This window comes from Piliocolobus tephrosceles, chromosome 2, assembly GCF_002776525.5.
Source record: "Piliocolobus tephrosceles isolate RC106 chromosome 2, ASM277652v3, whole genome shotgun sequence".
NCBI lineage: Eukaryota > Metazoa > Chordata > Mammalia > Primates > Cercopithecidae > Piliocolobus > Piliocolobus tephrosceles.
The window spans coordinates 14,167,498-14,189,321 of record NC_045435.1 but is presented as its reverse complement, the minus strand read 5'-3'; the positions used below and the strand labels follow the sequence as shown (position 1 = coordinate 14,189,321).

Sequence of the window (21,824 nt, the reverse complement as noted above, 5' to 3'; positions counted from 1 at the left end):
AGGTCCTGTGATGATTATATAGATAACAGACATAGCTTCTACCCTCAACAGCTTAAATGTGGAAGAAAAAAGAATATTCAGAAAACTGTGATACCCCTCAGAAAATGTAGTTATTAGAGCAAAAATAAATGGAGTTCGGGAACCCTGAGGGGAGGTGAGTTTACTTTTATATTTGGAGTTTTCTGGCATTTGTATGTAAAGGGGCCTTTTGGATAGTGGATGACATTTCTACAGGCAGGTAACAGGAAAATAGGCTGGGGAACACTACAGAAAAGGAAAGACACACAAATGGGTAGGATACTTCCAAATCACATCGCATAATACAGTTTTGCTAGACTGTAGGATAAAAAAAGGAAATTATGGGGAAAAAACCTGATAGACCAGGGATCTTCAGCCCCTGTGCCACGGACTGATTCCAGGCTGTGGCCTGTTAGGAACCTAGTGGCAAAGCAGAAGGCGAATGGCGGGCTGGCGAGCCTTACCGCCTGAGCTCTACCTCCTGTCAGATCAGCAGAGGCATTAGATTCTCACAGGAGTGCAAACCCTCTTGTGAACTGCACACGTGAGGAATCTAGGTTGTGCACTCCTTATGATAATCTAATGCCTGGTGAGCTGAGGCAGAACGGTTTCATACTGAAAGCATCCCCCACCACATCCGCATTCGTGGAAAAATTGTCTTCCGTGAAACTGGCCTCTGGTGCCAAACAGGTTGGGGACCACTGCGATAGATGATTCGCCAGGTCATGGAAGAATAAATGCCATTTCTAGACATTTGGGCTTTTATCCATAAGGAAAGGGGAGACATTGAAGTTACTTAAGTGATATGTTGCACTGTGTGTAGGAAATAGTTCTTTGGCAGCTACTTCTGGAAAGGGCTGGAGGTGACGGGATTCATATGAGAGAATTAGGATTTCAATAGTCTGAGAAAAGGACCTGCTATGGTAGAGCAGCGAAAATAGACAGTGTGTGAATTCAAAATGTTTTATTAAAGTGAATTCTATAGGACATAGTGACTGAGATGCACAGAGTGACAGAGAAGGTATCAGAGAATTCTTCCACGTTCTGAATGTAGAGCCTTTGAGATCAGCCTTCTCATTGACAGTGGTAAGAAGAACAGAAGGAAGAACAGGTCTGCCATGTAGATAAGCATTCTTGGAAATAGTCAAAAAACTAATTTAAATGTTTGAATGCCTCCTGTTTCCATTGTATGTAACCAGGTGTAGTGGCAGCCAATCCAGATTTTAGGCACCTTATAAGGGGCCTGTGGAGCCAATCAGTGACAGGAAATGGCAATACAAGAAGGAAAACAAATATGAAACATTCATTAATATCTCAGAATGTGAACTCACTACATTGACTTCCAACAAGAGAGAAGGAAAATTCCCTTTATTTTGAGCTTTGGAGAGCAGTACGAGTTATATCACAGAAGAATGTGAAACGGTAGGTAGAAAAGAGGAACAATCAGGGTGATAGGATGAGGTTCGACTACTGCAGAAAACCACAGTGCAAGCCGCTTCCAAAAAGTGGATACACATTGTGTTATCAAAAGCTGAAAAAGGGAAAGAAAAACAAAAACTGAGGGAAAAGACTTCCAGTTAAAAAGTAGAAGGATTTATAATTCATTGGGTATATACTCAGTAATGGGATTGCTGGGTCAAATGGTATTTCTGGTTCTATATCCTTGAGGAATCGCCACACTGTCTTCCACAGTGGTTGAACTAATTTGCACTCCCACCAACAGTGTAAAAGCATTCTTATTTCTCTACATCTTCGCTGGCATCTGTTATTTCTAGACTTTTTAATGATCGCCATTCTAACTGGCATGCACATGTATGTTTATTGCAGCACTATTTACAATAGCAAAAACTTGGAACCAACCCAAATGCCCATCAATGATAGAATAAATAAAGGAAATGTGGCACATATGCACCATGGAATACTATGCAGTCTTAAAAAATGAGTTCATGTCTCTTGCAGGGACAAGGATGAAGCAGGAGACCGTCATTCTCAGCAAACTAACACGGGAACAGAAAACCAAACACTGCATGTTCTCACTCATAAGTGGGAGCTGAACAGTGAGAACACATGGACACAGGGAGGTGAACATCACACACCAGGGCCTATCAGATGGTGAGGGGCAAGGGAAGGGATAACATTAGGACAAATACCTAAAGCACGTGGAGCTTAAAACCTAGATGATGGGTTGATAGGTGCAGCAAACCACCATGTCATATGTGTACCTGTGTAACCTGCAGGTTCAGCACATGTGTCCTAGAACTTAAAAAAAAAAAAAAAAAAAAAAAAGAAGAACATTGAGGTATTAAGAGAACTATTTTGAATTTTGGAATAATATATATGGCATTGTGAGAGACCTAATAAAATTGGATAACAAAAAAGACAAGGCAAAAAAAGAAGAAGATGTGCATAAAAGAATGAAAAAAGAGCTCTCCTCTCTTTTTTTAAGAATCAAAAAAACTTTCTTCTTTCTTCTCTTTCTCCCTTTCTCTCTTTCTTTCTTTCTTTCTTTTTTTCTCTTCCTTCCTTTTTCTTCCTTTCTTTCTTTCCTTCCTTTCTCTCTCTCTCTCTCTTTCTCTCTCTCTTTCTTTCTTTCTTTCTTTCTTTCTTTTTGTTTTCCATCTCTCTCTCTCTCTTTCTTTTCCGGTTTTTGTTTTTTGTTTTTGTTTTTGTTTTTGTTTTTTTTGACAGTTTCACTCTTGTCGCCCAGGCTGGCATGCAATGGTGCGACCCTTGCCTCCCGGATTCAGGCGATTTTCCTGCCTCAACCTCCCGAGTATCTGGAATTATAGACACTCCCCACCTTGCCTGACTAATGTTTGTATTCTTAGTAGAGACGGGGTTTCACCGTGTTGACTAGGCTGGTCTTGAACTCCTGACCTCAGGTGATCCACCTGCCTTGGCCTTTCAAATTGCTGAGATGATAGGCATGAGCCACCATGCCCAGTCCAAAGGAATGTTGCTTGAAGATGTTCTTGATGGAAAATACCACTATGAAAATAAATAGAAAATAGTCTTAAAATAAAAAATATTCTTTAACTTCCCAACACATTATTTTGTACATATAAGAGAAATACACATTTATTTTTTAAAAACATATTTTGAAAGATTATTTTTATAATATAACTTCTAGATTTAAATAAATTTATTCATTTATTTTTATAAATGAAGCTAAATTAAAAGTTAAGACTAATAACAGAAAAATAAGAATGAGTTTCCACTCAAGTAGTAAGATACCCTTTTTATTTTTGAAAATACAAGATTTTTATTATTGACCATATTAATTTTGAAGAGATGTGTGTGTGTGTGCATATGTGTGTAAAATGAAATAGAGAAATAACTTCTCAAGTTCACAGAATTTCCACTAGCCAGGCTATTGAATTCTTCTATACTATTGTAAATTGATAAAATTCAAATTCTTGACACACAAAAAAGTAGATAATACATTCAATATATTTAGAACAAGGTTTTAAATGGAAGGCAACAAAATTCATGACACAAAGACTTAAGCAATATATTTAATAATATTTAGAACAAGGTTCTGCATACCCAATTATATTTAGTTAATTTAATTGAAATGCTTTTAAATATATTGTTTCATTGCATTGATCACTAACTTTGAAGGGATTTATTTTTATTAACTTGCAGCATAGAGAGGAGCAAAAATAAACAGTACTCATATTTTTCCCAGTTAATAAAATAAACAAGTATTAGTAAAAAGTTTCTGATCTCTAAGAGTACATAATAGAATTCTTTTTGAGAATAACTGCTGTTTTGACAAATACCATATCCTTCAAGATAAATCTAACAGCCAAAAAACAATCTGCCCTTATTCCTCAAAATGACTTTGACCTCAAATTCTGAAACTGACAGGGTGATTTTCCTCAGTGAACAAATATGATACAGAGCCTTTTAGAGGGAAACAAATATGCTGAATACCCAAGTGATCTCTCTCTCTCTCTTTTTTAATCTTAAAATCAAAGCAGCTAATTTTACCACAGGGAGGAATTAAACCAGATGTAACGGCTATAACTTCAAAGATTTTTGTCCTTAAGGCCTAGAGATAATTAAAATAAACACAATGACTTTATTTCTCCTTAACGTGTCATTTATGTACTAGGTTCCTGTTGGGAACTGTATATAGTCAAAATTATTTTTAGTTACAGATGACAAATTAAATTCATTTTATCGTATCTGGATTTTTAATTTTAGTGATAAAGATCAAGGTCATCAGAAATCAACATTAAAATAAATTGACAAATATAAGATCTTCCCCCTGCAATACAATGGGGAAACATTTGAAATTTTTATAAAAGGTATAACATGTACTGAAAAAAATATATTACTATTCTCAAACAATAACAAATTCAGATATAATTATTAGTATTTTGGCTTAAAAAAGTTACTTTTTAGGTTTAATATATTTTCTGAAACTATTCACAACAAATAAAAAATAACTATAATGTTACAGTATGCATCTTGAATATTATTACCTCCTTTGATTCATAATAGTCATATACTTATTCAAGAAATGTGTGTTAGTTATTATTTTGATATTTGAGGAGTGAATCTCATTGTAAATCAAAAGGAGTCTATTAAGTCAGAAATGGATAACTAGTGAGTCAGAATTCTAAGATAGCATTGAAATAAGATTATTATCTGAAGATATTCCTGGGATTGGCAGTTGTTTGTTGAGATTTTTCCCCAGTATCTGGTGCTAATTTTTATGCTCCTATTTACAGCTAAAATAGGAGTTGATGGGAAGAAAATATATGTGTACCTCTCTAATGCAACAGTATGAAAACCCATGAAAGAATAATTCACAAATCTTAATAGAAGGAGGGAGAAAGAAAGGGGAGAAAGTTATTTTTCACTTCCCCTGAGCAAACATGTAATTTCCATGATTTCTTTTTAATGACTGCGGTCTGCAGCCAGTAGGTACTGATTTATGAAAAGCTGTAAAAGATCAGGTGGAGCCCTGTAGGACATCGTTTACAGCTGCATGGATTGAAACCTATCTAATTTGTCTAGTAAAAGTGTGAGCTCACGGTGCACATCACCGAGCCTATAAATTTCCCCTTCAGACCCAATGTCTGGGGCTGGGTCTGAAAAAACGCCAATGCCTGCAGCTGCTCAAAGGCCCAGATTCCCTTGGTGCGCATGAAGAGACATCACAGGCTCTTCACAGTGAGAAACAAATTCCTATCCATTGATAAACTCTCCAGATGTCCTCTCTGAGGAGGAAAGGAACCAATTTTTATTTGAAATCCCCAGAGAAATCCTGGAAGTGGAAAAATGATACTTTGCAGGGCTGGTTATTCTGAGGTCACTGGCATTAAAATTAGGTCATTTTTTTTTTTTTTGTCTTGGATGTACTTTGATCCAAGTCATAAGCAGACAAACTCAGTTGGGGTCACTAATCCTTAATCCACACGTCCTGTTCTATTTCAATTTGTTTATACTAATTTTCTCTAAACTCTTGTTGAGTCTGGCTAAAGTGTTGAGTGTAAAAGTACAAACTATTTTGAACTGAGAAGAAAGAATTCTGCATTTTGCTATTAGGCACACTTCATAAATATTCTGAATAAATGTCCTGGGGCTTGATTCTTCATACCCACAAACCCATAAATAAAAAAGTATTACTATTCATGGGACTAAAACTTGACACAAGGTTCTGTGCTCCAGCTACTGTAGACAGAGAAACTGTGGTGCGTGCGCGCGCATGCCTGTAGATAGTTGAATGTCTCGTCTCATTCTAGGTTTCACATCATTTTTCTTATAAAATCTTCTCACACCTGATTTAATGCTATTCTTATCAATTTTTTAGTGGTTCAGTGACTTATCCAACGAGTCTAATGTAATATCTAATGCTTGCTAGTGACAGAGGCTATTTCATTCACGATAGCTGTGTGAAAAAACACAAGAATGTTGTGTACATTTTGACACCTGGATTGTGTATCTGTAATTCCTGAAGTTCTTAGGTAAACAACAAAAATACAAAATTTTCAATTATAAAAATAAGCGATTTTTCTTTCTCAAAGGAATAATATAAAAAATCATAAAGTTGTTTGCATATATGTTTCAGAAGAAAGTAACATGAAATATTATATTTATATTTTATAGTTTTCCAGATATTGCTAAAAAATTAATATTTATATAATAATGCCTAATCTTTTTTTAGATAATCTCTGAGAGTAAGTAAAACTAAACTGTATCACAGAAATAGAAATTATACAGAAGCTGAAGCTTTTCCAATGAAAGAAAGTTTATAATTATACAATTTTCAATGTATAATTTGAACTTGTGAAATAGAAGGGATTGAAGTAATTGAGTTCAGTCTAATGGACAGAAGGTTGAAGAATCCTTCATTTTCAACTGCCCTCCACTAAACAAATGACCATCACAGGGAGGGGACTATTAATCTATGTTTTCTACAGAGTATGAAAATAGAGTCAGAACCAATGTTGCAAATTTTTTTTTCTGAAACTCAGGGTTAAAACTACACTAAAATGTGACCATTTTTATCAAATACATTTAATGCATCCCTGTAAAAACCCAGATAGTGAATTCACAAACTTCTCATATGTTCCAAGTAATAACATGTAGGTGTAGGGCAGTATCTAAAATTGTCTGGGCTCACATCAACTTTACACTTGAGCAGGCCTTTTGTACTTAAGGGAGTAAGTTGAAGAATATCAACAGAAGTGGTAGAAACTTCTCAATCAAAAGACCTATTTAGGTGTGAGCAGAGCTGGCACAGATTTTCTTCACAGATTTTCTCATTTAGAACAGGAGCTTTTACCACATATCCTAGGTGGTAATCAATGATTGCTACTCATATGTAAAACATAATACGGTTTTATTTCATGTGTGTTGTTCATTTTGCTGTTATTCCGTGCTATTTCTAAAGATATTGAAATTAGCCCATTAGAGACCTAAATTTATTTCTAACATAAGGATAAATGCATATCGATATATTATTTGTTTTGGCATCTTCTCACCACAAATTCTAAACTTTGAATTTAAGCACTTCAAATGATGGATTTCACTTAGACAAATCTTTCATTTCAAGTACATAAGAAAAATATGAAGTTGTAGTTTTAATATTCCTAACTTTGGAGATTTTTAATGAAAGATTCTGAATAACTAAAATGCCAAAAAGTCAAAATGTACCCTCTTAATTATTCAATAAAGATTAAGCTATGATATATACAGTTTTAATATTAATACTATATTTTATTACAATAATGAAAAAAAAATCACAGACAGCAGAATAGCACTTCTGTTTTCAAGCATTTGCTCTGGAATGATTGTTAAGTTGTAAAAGTTATTGATTGACTATTCTAATGAAGCCCCTAATAATTGCTACTTTCCAGGATTGTTATACTATTATGTACATAATATTATACATGACTAAATTTCTAGTTACTTAAAATGGTGGTTAACAAGATCATTGCATCCCCAGCATTATATATAAACTGATACTTACTCTGCTATTTTCTTTTTGAAGTTTTCAGAAGTTTAACCATTTCACCAAAAGTGTTACCTTATGTAAGAATAATGAACAGCTAACAGATAGTGCTTATTATGTGCCAGCACTGTTCTAAGTGCTACCTACATATGCTCATGTAATCTTCATTGTTGTGAAATCGATATCCTCACCATCATCTCCATTTTACAGATGAAGAAACAGACAAGAAACTCACCAAGGTCACACAAATAGTATGTGGTATACCTGGGATTCAACCCAGGCCTTATGGTTCCAGTATCTGTGTACTAAACTTCAGGGCATGTAAACATCGAATATGCCACATGATGGAATCATAGATCATTTAAGAAAAAACAGGGGAAATGCAATATGAACAAAGTTTTACCTAAATGGCACAGTGTAGCAGTGAAGAATGTGGGCTGTGGGATAGAATAATGTGGGTCTAAATGCCAGCTCTGCCTCTTTTGCCTGAGGAAACTCAGATTTGTAACTTAATGTGATTTAGTTTCAGCTTCTTTATCTATCTTAGAGGATAGCATCAGTGCCTAACAGGTACTGTAAAGATTAAGGTCCTTCGTAACTGTGTAATATTCTTAGCATCATGCCTGCCACATTGAGTGCACGTGAACGTTCGATACAATATGAAAACAAGGGCCTTCAAAACTTATTTCTGTCGTTGTTATTATTCATCCAAAACTAAAGGCTTTTATAACTACCTTGTGCCCAAGCTCCCTTCCTTAAGAGAAAAGAAGAGATAAGTCAATAAATTGTTCACCTAGTGACTGGCTCCAGTCTTATAAGTCAAAGGACAATTAAAGAGGCCACTAAGAGCTAAAAAAAAAAAAAAAAAAGGGGGGGGGGGGAACACACCAAAGACATTTCACCAACTGATTGCTTATTTTGGCTCTTCAGGGAGGCAAACGTTGTCTCGTTCCTTTCCTTTATGCCTCTTCTGTTCCATTGATTTACCAGGTCTTGCAGGTGTTCCTAGATAGATGGTTAAGCCTGTATTTATATATTTAAAAAATCCTACAAGGAAGGAAGTCCTTTTTCTTTTTCTCTTTCTTTTTGAGAGGAGTTTCACTCCTGTTGCCCAGGCTGAAGTGCAATGGCGCGATCTCGGCTCACCACAACCTTCGCCTCCCAGGTTCAAGCGATTCTCCTGCTTCAGCATCCCGAGTAGCTGGGATTACAGGCATGTGCCACCACGGCTAATTTGGTATTTTTAGTAGAGATGGAGTTTCTCCATGTTGGTGAGGCTGGTCTCGAACTCCTGACCTCAGGTGATCAGCCGGCCTCGACCTCCCAAAGTTCTGGGATTACAGGAGTGAGCCACTGCGCCTGGCCCTTTTTCTTAATGCTGATTGTATTGTGCAATATAAATCACAATTACAATCCCTCTCTGAGTCTCTGTGTGTGTATGTGTATGAACTTCATTTGGTGTCAAATACGCAAGAATGTTTTTTCTTATCAGTCATCTACTTTTTTCTATTACTTTCTATTTTTATTTTTAATCACGTGCAACATTATTTAACTCTGTGTTGAGTTTATGTCCTGCTGTAGGTATAGCCTAGATTGTTCAAGCCATTCTTTAGACAGCAACCTGCACAATGTCTAACAAACAAACATCCAGTGGGAAATATTTAAAATGTTGAAACTGAATCCATCATCAAAGCAGACAGCAAAGAATTCAGTGTGTCCTCCCTACTGCAACTGTATCCTAAATTACTACCATTTTTGCTAGTGATTAAACCAATTAAATGATAATAAAATATGTATGGATATATTTATGTCTTTCACTGGCAAATTTTCAGTGATGTAAAAAGCACTTGTGGATGGAGAAGGGGAGAACTTAGACAAGATGATTACACGGCGTTCCTCCAAGCTGCCAGCTTGAACAGATGAAGCTTTCATGGCAGATAAATTCCACAAATGAACAGAAACACCATATGAAGTCTGGAAGTTCCTGCTGATGTTAGTGTCAGATTTTGACACACAGCAACTCTGCTGACTCCTGATATGGCTCCTGTTGGTGTTTTTTTTTTTTTTTTTTTTTTCTTGCAGGCCATCAAACCTTCTTCTGGACCAAAACAATGTGGATATCGCTACCTTCCGCACAACAAGTGACTGGCTTAATGGTGTCCGGACAGCACATTGCAAGGAAATCTTCACAGGCGTGGAGTACAGTTCTTGTGACACAATAGCCAAGATTTCCACAGAGTAAGGAAAAAAATTCATTAAGAAGTATGAATGATTCTTTTGAACTTTCTGCTGAATATTCATGTCTTGGCTTGACATGTTATAAATGTTAGTGGTAGATCTGAGGTACTATCTCCTGGATTTGCTAATCAGGGCTCTGGGTCTCCTTGTGGCCCACAGCTTCTAGATTGATACATATTGATGTGTCTTCCTCCCTCAAGATAGGGCCAAGGATCATTGTCTTTAGATAGACCAGACATGACCTTCAGATCAACCAACAGATTCACACCCATAACCACACTGCAGACCCAAGACCCTAATTTAAAACATTAGCAGACATAGATTGATGATTATTATATTTCTGCATTTTGTGATTTTTCTGTTATTTTTACTAAAGCTTAACATCTGTGAATAAGGAAAATTGAGAATCAAGTGGATAATCTGGTGTACAAGGAAAGATATTAAAGTCTAACACTAGTTTTCATTGTTGCTAAATAAACATAACATCATCTATTCATCATTGTCTACTCTGTGAAAGATATCATGCTAGAAAATGAAGTTATAATCAGGTTTAAGATAGAATTTTTGAGTTTTCCTCAAAAGGCTTATTGCCAGATGAGAAAGAAAATATGCATCATGATATTAATATTAATTGATAGCTTTATGTGTTAAAAGCCAATAATAATCAAGTATACTATGCTATATTTTGTGGACAATAATCTTTTGGTAACAGGAATCTATTGATATGAGAAACACATAGACTCAAGGAAAGGGGATATATAAAAAATCAAGTGAATCCAGAGAATAGTTAAAAATTTGGTTCTTATTCACAAAGTAGGGTGTTTTGGAATTGATAAATTAAGAGTTGGAAGTCACATTCTTCATCTATCTGTGATTGAGAACCAATTTACTTCACTTCCTAATGTGACTGCTTCATTTTTTCTTTTTCTGCACAGTGACGTTTTCTGGATTCCCATGCACATAGCTAAAACCTGCCCTTCTCAACTGTTGGTCATAGAACCTTCTAGTGCTATTCAACTGACCAGTGTCCAACTCCCCTAATTCTAAGTTCCCAGGAGAGAAAGTAGGACTGGCTCGGTCCCTCTTGTGCATTGGCACCTCCAAATCATGTGTTTGCTAGTATCTAGTCATTTACCTTCAAAAGCAGTAGAGTGAGGTAGTATGAACTTGGTTGTAGGGGCCCTTCCCTAAAGATAAGATGGAGAACTGTCCCAAAGAAAGAGGTGTGTACTGGATAGATAAACCAAAAGTTTTCCAGAATGTTGTAGCTTGCATGGTCTATTGGGAAACTGTGTTCATCTTTGTGTCAGTCTTCCTTTGATCTTTGTTAAATTAAATAAACCCTTTAGTCCCCCAAGTTTCTTTAAGTATTATCATCTCTCAATAATATTTAAATATTTAAATATTGTAGAATATATAAAGGCTTTCATTGCCACCCTGTCAATCATTCAGCATCACTGTGAAAAATGACAGATTAGATGCCAAAAAGAATGTGCCATGTAATTAATAGATATAAGTGCCCAACAAACAAATAAATAAGTTTATAATTTTTGGTGCAACATTACAGTCAGAAGGACATAAAGCCACAGAAGGACTTACAGGAAGAGTTTATTACTATTAAAGAAGAGGACTCGTTCTAAAAAAATAAAGTTACTCTAGTCTTTTTAACATGCACCAGCATTCCTGTTCAAAGTGGAGTGAGGTGTTTATTGAATAGATTTCTGACCCAATTGACAGTACACTTTGGGTTTCCATGGTACGTATTTTGATCAGATACAGTCTCAGGATATAGTCATGTATTTAAATATTTTTATAAATCCTTATTCTAGTAATATAAACAGTTAAGGTTATGATATACAAAACACCTGCTATAGAGCACAGAAGCATAGCAAAAAGCAAACACAAAGTCGAACATTTCCACATCATTGACAGATTTTCTAAGGCAAAGTTATGCAAATGTTTATTCTCAATAAAATACCAACACTCGAAACTTTTAGATATTGAAACACTATATTGAAATGTATGAGGCAGAACACTGTTAAAAACTGCTAGTTTGCAATTCAAATATTGTCAGCCATTATAAGCTATGAATGTGATAAGAAAGCTATTTGCTTTAAAAAAGTGAATGACAGCATTTGTCATACTTCCAAGTTAGCGACGTTACTTGTGTTGGACGTCAAATTCTTTTTAGCTGGTTGGAATATTTTTACTTAATTGTTATTATTATTTGAACAACCTGTGAATATACATTTAAGATAAAAGCTGACTTCTGCTGAAAGACAGCTTGTTCAGGTTTGTCCTTCACACTGAGTCGGGTGGTATGGATGTGTCTGTATCACACTCTCCACAATAGTCCTTCTTCTGTCCTTTCTCCTCAGTTCAGGGACAATATGGGATTAACATCTATTGCCCTAACACTCCTTCTTGAAAGGAGCTGCTTTTTTTCTTGAGTCTTCGTAGTGTCATGCACCTCATGCTCTTAGTTTATATTACAAAATGAGAATTTATTAGAAATCTTTAATATACTAGTAATTTGGGTAAATACAATGAGGCAACATTTTCAGCATAGATGCTGTAAAATATTGAGCTAGATATTTTAGCTTTCTTTCAGGTTCTTGGGCTTATTGTTTGAATTTGATTGCTTTCAGCTTCTATTTTTTTTGTGCCATCCAGACTCAATTCAGAAATGATTCGCTTGACCAAATAACTGTAGAGATTCTCCTAGAATAGAAAAAGATACCTAAGATGAATAGTGAATCTCTTTTTTATTTCTATTCAGGCTGCCAGAGTTTAGGAAAAGATCAATAAAATTTCACATTCAAATTCATATTAATTTATTTTCATTAGTTTAGAGAGTTCATTGACATGCAAGCGACTCAAGTTATCTAATTTTTGAACAAAGCCCAGAACATATGTGATTTCATTTAATAAATACGTATTTCAAGACATTACTTCATAACCTAAGATGGATTTAGGAAGGTTAAAGTGAGAAAGGAAGAGAGAAAGGGAAAGGTTCAAGTCAGTATGACTGTGAAACTAGAGAGAGAATTAAGTGTGTGGAATGAATATTAAGCAGATTAGTTGCCACATGTCATTATCCTGCACGCTTGGATGCCATTTTCAAAGTGTCATCACCTATCCCTTTGCCTCTGAAGTACCAGATAACACATTAACCTCTGGTCTCAGTCTGGAGCTGCTCTTTAGTCTGAAACTTTTCCACCACTCTTCTGAGCAGGACAGTCAAAATGAAATGAGCACACAGGGTGTTATAAAGACAGCAGCAACTGGGCGTTCCAAATTATTTTGAACATGGCAGAGAAGTGGACTTGGCAGATAAGTGGACAGAAGATATTCTGGCAAGAATAGAGAGACTAGAGGGTGTTTAAAAACCCTAGCTAAGGAATAACCCAAAAGGATAATTACTTTAATTCTCTTTTCAAAAGTCCAATATAATCATTTGCATTAAGTAAAAAAAATTATGTAAACATACATAATATTAAAATATATATTACATATTATATGCATTTATATATTATATATAACATATATAAAATACATTTATATATTATACATAAACATATATATATGTTTGCTTATATTGGGTTCACAGACACAGAATGTAAAAGAGTTTTTGGCAGAACGTTTTTTGAGGAATACACTCAGGAGGTGCATATATGAAGAAGTGGTGAGGAATGTCCCAAATCGGTCTGAGAACTCAGCATCACATTTTTTTTTTTTTTCCCAGCCACTTGGGGATGAGCGCTTCAGTTCAGAAGGAAGATCAGGGCCAAACATCATAGCAAGTAGTACTCAGTAACTATGCTTAAATTTCTCAAAGAGCTCAGACAATTACTGCATTGGAATATATAAATATTTTATAAATATATTTACTTATATAAATGTATGTGTGTGTATATATATGTGTGTGTGTGTGTGTGTATGTATATTTACTTTCCATGACTATTATTTTAAGAAGGGGAAAGGGAAGAGACAAAAGACAAAAAATCATCTAGTCACAAAACATATGATATGGTATTGGAAGAAGATGAAAGAAAGAAGAAAGAGTGACAGTCTATTCATTTGCGTACCCATACTTGTGTCTGTCCTGTTTTCTGGCTCTAGACTCATAAACTGACTTTGCTATAGTTTGGGGATGAGTGGAGAAATGTGTATTCTTTATTTTAAAGATAGATTCATGGTACATTTGTCAAAATCATGTAATGCACATTCTCAAAGGCAGCGATCAACAGAAGTAGCTTACATTAAGTGAAGGCTTTCATCATCCACAGTTACCCTAAGCGTGGCAAGCCTCACATTCCCATACATCCCCAGTAGCCTTCCTGAGGAAGAGTATGATCAGACAGGGGCTAAGGCAAGGCACAAGCTGTCCGTAGAGGATTTATCAGCCCTTTGACAGTCAGCAGGGAGGGAACCTTCAGGTCATCAGGAACTTTCTCAGCCCAGATGGTAGGAATTCAGCAGAATCTTGGTTAATTTAATGCCCTGATGCTTAAATAACAACTACATTTCTTTTCAAATGGTTACCTATCGTCTTCCTGAACACCTTTGTTGCCTAGGAATCCATTTCTTAAGAAATCGATTAATCCATTTCTATGTAGTTGAATTCCCATTTTTTTCTTTCTTTATGCTCAGTATAAAGGAAACCCTTCTGTGTGTGTGTGTTTTTGTGTGTGGTGTGTTCACACGTTTTCTTTTTTCCTTGCCATTCTCAATTTTCCTGGCTCTCCTTGACAAATGATACATTATGCCCTGGTCATCTTTACCCAGAAAAATATATTTTGTATGTTTCTTTCTTTAGTAAATTTGTATTAAGCCCACTAACTGGCAGCCATTGTTTAGGTTGCTGTTGATAAACAGAGTCCAAAAAAAAGGAAAAAAAGAATCCTAGTTCTCATGGAATTTACCTTCTTGTGGGACAAGACAGGGAATAAAGAAAATAAATCAGAAAGTCAATATGCTAGATGGCAATAAATTCTTTGGAAGAAAATGAAACAAGAAAAGAAAACAAAGTGCAGATACAAGTACAGAAAGGTTTTAAAATATTAAATAGGAGGGTTGGGGAAGCTGTTATTAGAAGGAGATATTTGAGCATCCCTCAATCCTGAAAGACACGGATATATGAACTGATTACTTGAAACAAGAATATATAATTAACCATTTGCACATTAGCTGTCTTTTTTCCTAAATGAAATTCCTTATGTTTTTACAATCTTTATTTTAATGCCTACTTTCTGACTTTAAATTATTATATATTTAATAAAAAAGAAATATGTCTTTGTCATAGTTTTCCTACTTTGAAAGAACTGTGTACTTTAATGAGATTATTCCAGTTATCTACGACTGCACAGCAGGCTCCCCCAAAACTTACAGGCTAAAACAGCAACAGGTTTATTATACATCACAGTGTTGTGGGTTATAAATTAGGGCAGAGCTCAGATGGATGATTCTTTATGCTCTGAAGTTGATGTTGACAGAAGCTTACAGCTGACAAATGGACTGATCTGGTCTGGAGGGCTGGAGATGCTTTCATTTCGACGTCTGCCTTGTTGCAGTTAGTTACAGAGCTGGTCCTACCTGGGATTGTAGGCCAAAGTGCTTACATGTGGCCTCTCCTGTGCAATACTGTCAGGTAGTCAGACTTTTTATATGGCAGCTCTAGAGCCCCCTGTCTTATTCCACAAGAAGGTAAATTCCATGAGAACTGGGATTCTTTTTTGTTTGTACTCTGTTTATCAACAGCAGCCTAAACAATGGTTGCCAGTTAGTGGGATTAATACAAATTTACTAAAGAAAGCAATAAGTAGAGGCTGGCAGTTTCCTAAGACCGGAGTGAAGAAAGTGATACAATGTCAATTCTGGCATACTCTGTTAGTCAAAGCAGTCCCCAGATTCAAGGGAAAGAGATAAAGCCCCACAAAGAATGTGTGATCATTGCTATTAGTTTCCTAAGGCTGCCACAAGAAATTACCACAAATTTATTGGCTTAAACAACAGAAATTTTTTTTCTTAGAATTCTGGTGGCAGAAATCTGAAATCAAGTTATGGCAGTACCGCTATTGCTCCAGTCTCTAGAGGTGAATTCTTCCTCGTCTCTTCTAGCTTCTGGTGGATCCTGGTATTCTCTGAATTGTGGCAACATAACTCCAGTCTCTGCCTCCATTTGTACATCGACTTCTTCTCTGTGTATCCTATTCTCTTATAAGGAAACTGTCCTTGGATTTATGTACCACCCTAATCCAATAAGGTATTTTCCCAATCCATGCACTGGTTACATCTGCAAAGACCCTCGATCCAAATAACATCACATTGTGAGGTTTGGGATTGACAGAGATTTTGAGGAAACACTATTCAACCCACTACACCATCTATATAGTCTCCTACAAGACGGTGGAACAGTCCGGACATAACCCCGATGATATAAATATCAGGCAATTAGGTCCACAGTACTAGAATATATCATTGTGCAAATTGTGCTAATTGAAAATCTCCTGCTTATAAACTATCGAAGAAACTGATTCTTTCATTGTTTTCCTTTTTTACAGTGACATGAAAAAGGTTGGTGTCACCGTGGTTGGGCCACAGAAGAAGATCATCAGTAGCATTAAAGCTCTAGAAACACAATCAAAGAATAGCCCAGTTCCCGTGTAAAGCACTACTTCTGGAAGGAAGTGGTGGCTGTGGAAGATGTAGCATCATCCTGCAGACAGACAGTCATGCTGGAGATACTGGTGGAAGTTCCAAGTCCAATAAGACACTCAAATATGAGTACAAATGCCTTAAAATGGAATTGAAAAACTCTTTATTTTCCCCTATCATTTAGTGGATGGGTGGGTGGGGTATTTTTTTGTAATTGCTTTTTTAAGTATTAGTTAATGGATTAAATTTAATTCTTCAGCGTAAAATGGTGAAGAACTAGCATATAGCCATTGATCATAAACTGACTATCATAAAATCAAAACAAGTGAAATAACAAAATGGACATGGTGGTTTTGTGTAGGTATAGCCGCAAAAGAAAAGACTTGTAATATTTTTATATACAGAGGAAATCTGTAACAGGTATTTTGTTTCTTTTAAAGCAAGCAACATAGAGGAATTTATACCTCAAACTATCTGGCCATATTTACTACCTTATCACTGCATTATTCTCTTTTTCTGTTGAAAGCATGTAGAGAAGAAATTTGTAGTTGTTTTAAGTACTATACATTTTTAAATTGTTAGCTTCCTTAAGTATATCATGTAAAGAAATGTCTTAATTTTTGAAAAGAGTACATATTTATTTTCTTTTGAATTGTTTTTATTGTTTTCTATTTATGCCTTGATGATTTAATATGGATTTGTTACAGCCAAGTGCCAAATGCTCTCTCAAATTGTCAGCAGTCTAACGAGACACAGATAATGATGGGTTTCTTTCAGATGTTTTGAACCATCCACTTACATATATTTTTAAAAAATGAATTCCTTTTCCTGTTCATACACTAACCAAATCTCTCATAGTCTGTTATCCTAATCATTCTTGCCTCTCCATTTATTATAAACTGTATGCTCACAACTTAGTGTAATATACTAGCTTGTATGCAATGGATTTTCAACCAGATAACATACCTTTCCTGCTCTGGTGCTTAGAGCCTATCAACTCCCTCCTTTAGTGAAGGAGCTGGGTTAGAGTTTCCGAGAATAGCTACACTGGAGAGAATTGGAATCCTATATAGATTGCTGCACTAATTGGCAACACAGCCTATAGGCCAATGCATGAGTGAAAAAAAAATTACTTGCTCACTGGCTTTGAAAAGTCACTTACTATTGTTGCTTAAACTTGCTGAACTGCTTATAGAGAATGATGATGACAGAACTACTCCTCTGTATCACTGGTGTTTAGGTGAATTAATTAAATATTGTGATCATTAGTGCCAGGTATTATTATCTTTAAGAGTCTTCCACTTCAATGCACATGGTGCAGTTTTGGTGTACTGCTTTGAATTTACTGGACATAACATTTTCAGAATAGTTGGTCATCTAGCAAATGCCTCAAATGTGTAGGCAGGAGAGAGATTTCTCATCACAGGGATTAGACTTACTATTACATAAAGGCTAACTATGAGCTTGCTCAGTCATTTTGAAAAGATGTACCTGGTGGATATCTAGCTAGTAATATATTCTGAAGCAACACTGTAGCTCTATAAATACTCTTTCTAATGCTGATATGATCTTGAGTATAAGAAATGCATACATCACAAGAACAGAATGGATAAAACAATGCTGCAAACTTAATCTTCTTATGCAAAACAGAACACTAATGAAACACAGCTTACAATCACAAATCAAAATTCACAAGTGCTAATCTGTTGTAGGTTTAGTGTAATAAGACTTAGATTGTGCTCCTTCAGATATAAGATTGTTTCTCAAATCTTGGCAATATTCTTTAGTCAAATCAGGCCACTAGAATTCTGTATTGGATATATAAGAGCATGATATTTTTAAAAATACACTTATGATTAAAAAATTAATCACAAATTTCATTATACCTGCTATCAGCAGTTAGAAAACATTTTTTTTAATCAAGTATTTTGTGTTTGGAGTGTTAGAATGAGATCTGAATATGGTTTCAATCTAATTTTTTCCCAGACTAATATTTACTTTTTTAGGTACTATTCTGAGCACACTCAACAAAACCCATGCATTTCATAAACTAATAGAAGTTGAGGATTGTTTAATCTGTTTCACTTATTTTGGCTGTGATTTCCATTTGAAAGTAGAGGTTGTATACACCATATTACTGTTCTTCATTTTATTAATATTTTTCTACTTGACCTCTCATAAATTTACTTTACACAATTCTTACCCTGTACATATGTAAACATAAGTGTACGATTCTTAACCGTGGAGTAGAGGTACTAGAATGCTTATGGCCATCTCTTTGTACAGGAACTGCATTGACTTTCGGTAAACATAAGGTCACAACTCCTTCACGATGTTATGTACCATAAGATCTGTTTTGTATCTTAAATTTGATTTGCATATATTATTTATTTCTGGTAACTCACTCAGTTTATGCTGTGCTAAATATCAATCAAGCCATGTATAAATGTGATATGATTGGCAGTATGTGTTTACTTTAAACTTGTCTTTTCAAAATATTACTCAGTTTATGTTGTACAATGTAGATGGCCTCTTACTAATGTAAAATGATTTGTAGTGGAAACATTTATATTTTTATAATAAACATAATGAAAATATTTTTTACAGATTGGAATACAGAAGTGGTCTTTGAAGTTTCGTTATTTTTTTAAAAATATGAAAATATGTGCTTATTTAAAAGCAAAATAATGAAATTTATGTAAGTCACAAAAAATATGCTTCTGGGTTTTTATTCTCCATTAGTGAGGAGGGATTTACATTGTGTAATCCACATGTTTTTGGTCTATATCTCATATGAATAAACTAGAAAAATAATCAATAAATATTATTTTGAAGTACACAACTGTAATAGGCAGTTCTCTTTTGATTACAAATAACAGAAAACAATTAAATCGTATTAATTTTCTAAAAAAGAAAATGTTTAGAAGTGACAGAATTATCTGGGGATAAACTCCCTAGCTAAGAGATCAGACACAGATTGAACCAGTAATTCAAACAATGTCAACAGGGTTAATTCTCTCATTCTTTGTCTTCTTCCCTTGGCCCTATTTTTCTTCCAACCGGCTTAATTTGCAAGTTATATATTTCTACAAGGTGAAAAACACTGCTCTCTTTAATCTAATTCTGCATTGCAACTACTATGAAAGAATTACTGTCTCTCTAGTTCCAACAGAGATCATGAGGCCTTTCTTGGATCACAAGCCCTATTATTTTGGGCTGGAGAATGAATCTCTCAGATTGGCAAGTACTGACTCCTGTGCTTGCCCTTGGAGATAGTGTGTGGGGTTATATGAAAGTGATACTCTTCAGTGGTTCGTGGTATGAAAGTAGTTTATGTCCAACAGAAAGTCAGAATGCTGTTTGTGACAAACGAAGGAAGGAATTCTGGCCAGGTCAAATAAAACTAGTAAAAATTAAAAAAAAAAAAAAAAGTACTACTGCAAGCCACACATTAAGGCACACCTGATACTTTGTATACAATAGGTCCCTTGTCATTGCAGTCCACTTAAAGAAAATGATTACATATGAAAATCAATCAAAGCTAATTCAAAAATATGCAAATAAAATAAGTGATCAACATTCCCATAGAGAAGGAAGTGATTAGGAAGAGATTAAAAAAAAAACAGGTCTGATTTGTGTTTGCTTTGAAGGAGAAATAGCATTTGGTCAAGTTGAGTGGAGTAGAGAATACCATGTAAGCAGGAGATAAGGGGAAGAGAAGAGGTAAATAATGTATTTTTTCATTCAGTAAATACATAGTATGCATTATCATGGGCCAGCTGTTTTGCTATCATCATTTACAAGTTACCTCATTAAATCTTTTGCAACAGTTCTGTGAATGGAGATTAGCTACTTTTATGTGAGAAGGGACTCTAGGCTCAGAATATCCAAGTCACCTTCCCAAGGTCACCCTACTAGGTAGATAGATATTTCAAATCTTCCTATTCTCTGTTCCTCCCATCTTGTGATAGCTACTATAATTTCCACAATGATTTGGGGACAGTGACAATGACAATTTGCAAAAGAGGCTTGGGGATAACTAGGTCAAAAAGACTATGTGATGTTCGAAATCTAGTTTGGTGTTCTATGTGTGACGCTACGCATCTACCCCAGGATGGTGGTGATAGAGATGTGAAGAATGGAAAGCATACAAAAATACATAAAAGAAAGAGGATTAACAAAATTTACCGATTTACTGATTTGTTCTGAGAATGCTTCAAAAGACAGAAATCAAAGCAAACCAAAAATTTAGGTCCTGAGTGTCTGTGGAAATGATGGCACCATTATTCAAAGTAGAGAATTAGGAGAAGTCAGCTTAACGTCCTGGGTTTGTAAAATATATAGTGTAAGCCGAACTTTAAGTGTAAGCCAAACTTTAATAAGTTTCTAAGTATTGGGGATGAGAATCTGAAGCTTTAGGAAAAAGAATTCCAGAGTAAAAATTATATGGAAAGATGTCTCTGAAAGTATGTAAAGATCTACGTTACAAATATCTACGTTACAAATATTTATGTGTTTCCTATATAGAAGTATATTTTTTTGGAACACCTCTTAGGTTAATGCTAGCTACATAGTTAAGTCTCCAAATATTATCAAATTAAAAATAATAAAAATATCTTTTTTAACACAGAATAATCCAAAGTAGGTGTTTGCCAGGTGTCCTTCTTTGCAATAATTAGGAGCCCACACTTTCTCCATCTTGTGGAGCCTTGAAATCCTCTACTTCCAGCCAGGAAAATGAAGGAGAAGATCATTTGGGGAGATTTTATGAACTCTGCTTGTAAGTGGTAGATACCACTTCTCTGGTTCCACTGGCTACAACTCAACCCCATTGCCATACTTAACTGCAAGAGAACATAAAGAAAGTAGTCTGACAGTGTGCCTAAATAAAAATGGAAAGTTTCTGGAATTTATATCGCAATCTCTGTCACAACTCCTTTTTACATAAATAATATGTCAGAGGCAGATTGTTCCAAAAAGCTTATCAGAGAAATACCAGTTTCTTGCTAACTGTGCCAATTTCTTTTTCTCTGTAGGCAACTATTTTTAATTCTTTTCTCTTATTACATAAATCCAATACTTCTACTAATGGTACCTGTCAGCTATGTGAATACACTGCTCAGATTTCCTTTCAAGAGAGCTTATTGCAAGAGAGCAGTTAGCTGACAGCTGTGAGCTGCTATATTTTCAAAATCCCCAGCATATTTTTAGTGGTCCATGCTCTACCTTGGTTAACGCCTGTCAGTGACTGAGCATGGTGGAAGTACCTCAAGTGGTAAATCCCTTTAACAAGCAATCTTGTATCTCATGTTCTAATCATCCTAACTGAAGCTTGCTTAGGCATTCCCTGCAGTCTGAGCTCTTTACTATTCAATTTTCCTTCCTTCACTCTTTCCTTGTATAGGTGTCAGACCTGTATTTCTATCTGAAAGCTCCCTGTGTT

At 35.3% G+C, this 21,824-nt stretch overlaps 1 protein-coding gene across 3 annotated transcripts in view; it reads left to right on the top strand.

Moving 5' to 3' along the window:
* Positions 1 to 18,978, top strand: part of EPHA3 (EPH receptor A3) — a 358,445-nt gene extending 339,467 nt beyond the window's left edge. The window contains exons 16-17 of one of the 3 annotated variants that reach the window (XM_023216053.3): positions 9,569 to 9,724; positions 16,288 to 18,978. In XM_023216053.3, the coding sequence (XP_023071821.2) occupies positions 9,569 to 9,724; positions 16,288 to 16,393 (262 nt within the window). In that variant the 3' untranslated portion in view covers positions 16,394 to 18,978. The remainder of the gene's footprint in view (positions 1 to 9,568; positions 9,725 to 16,287) is intronic. The other 2 variants (XM_023216055.2, XM_023216054.2) reach the window with 2 other exon arrangements.
* Positions 18,979 to 21,824: the final 2,846 nt, after the last annotated feature.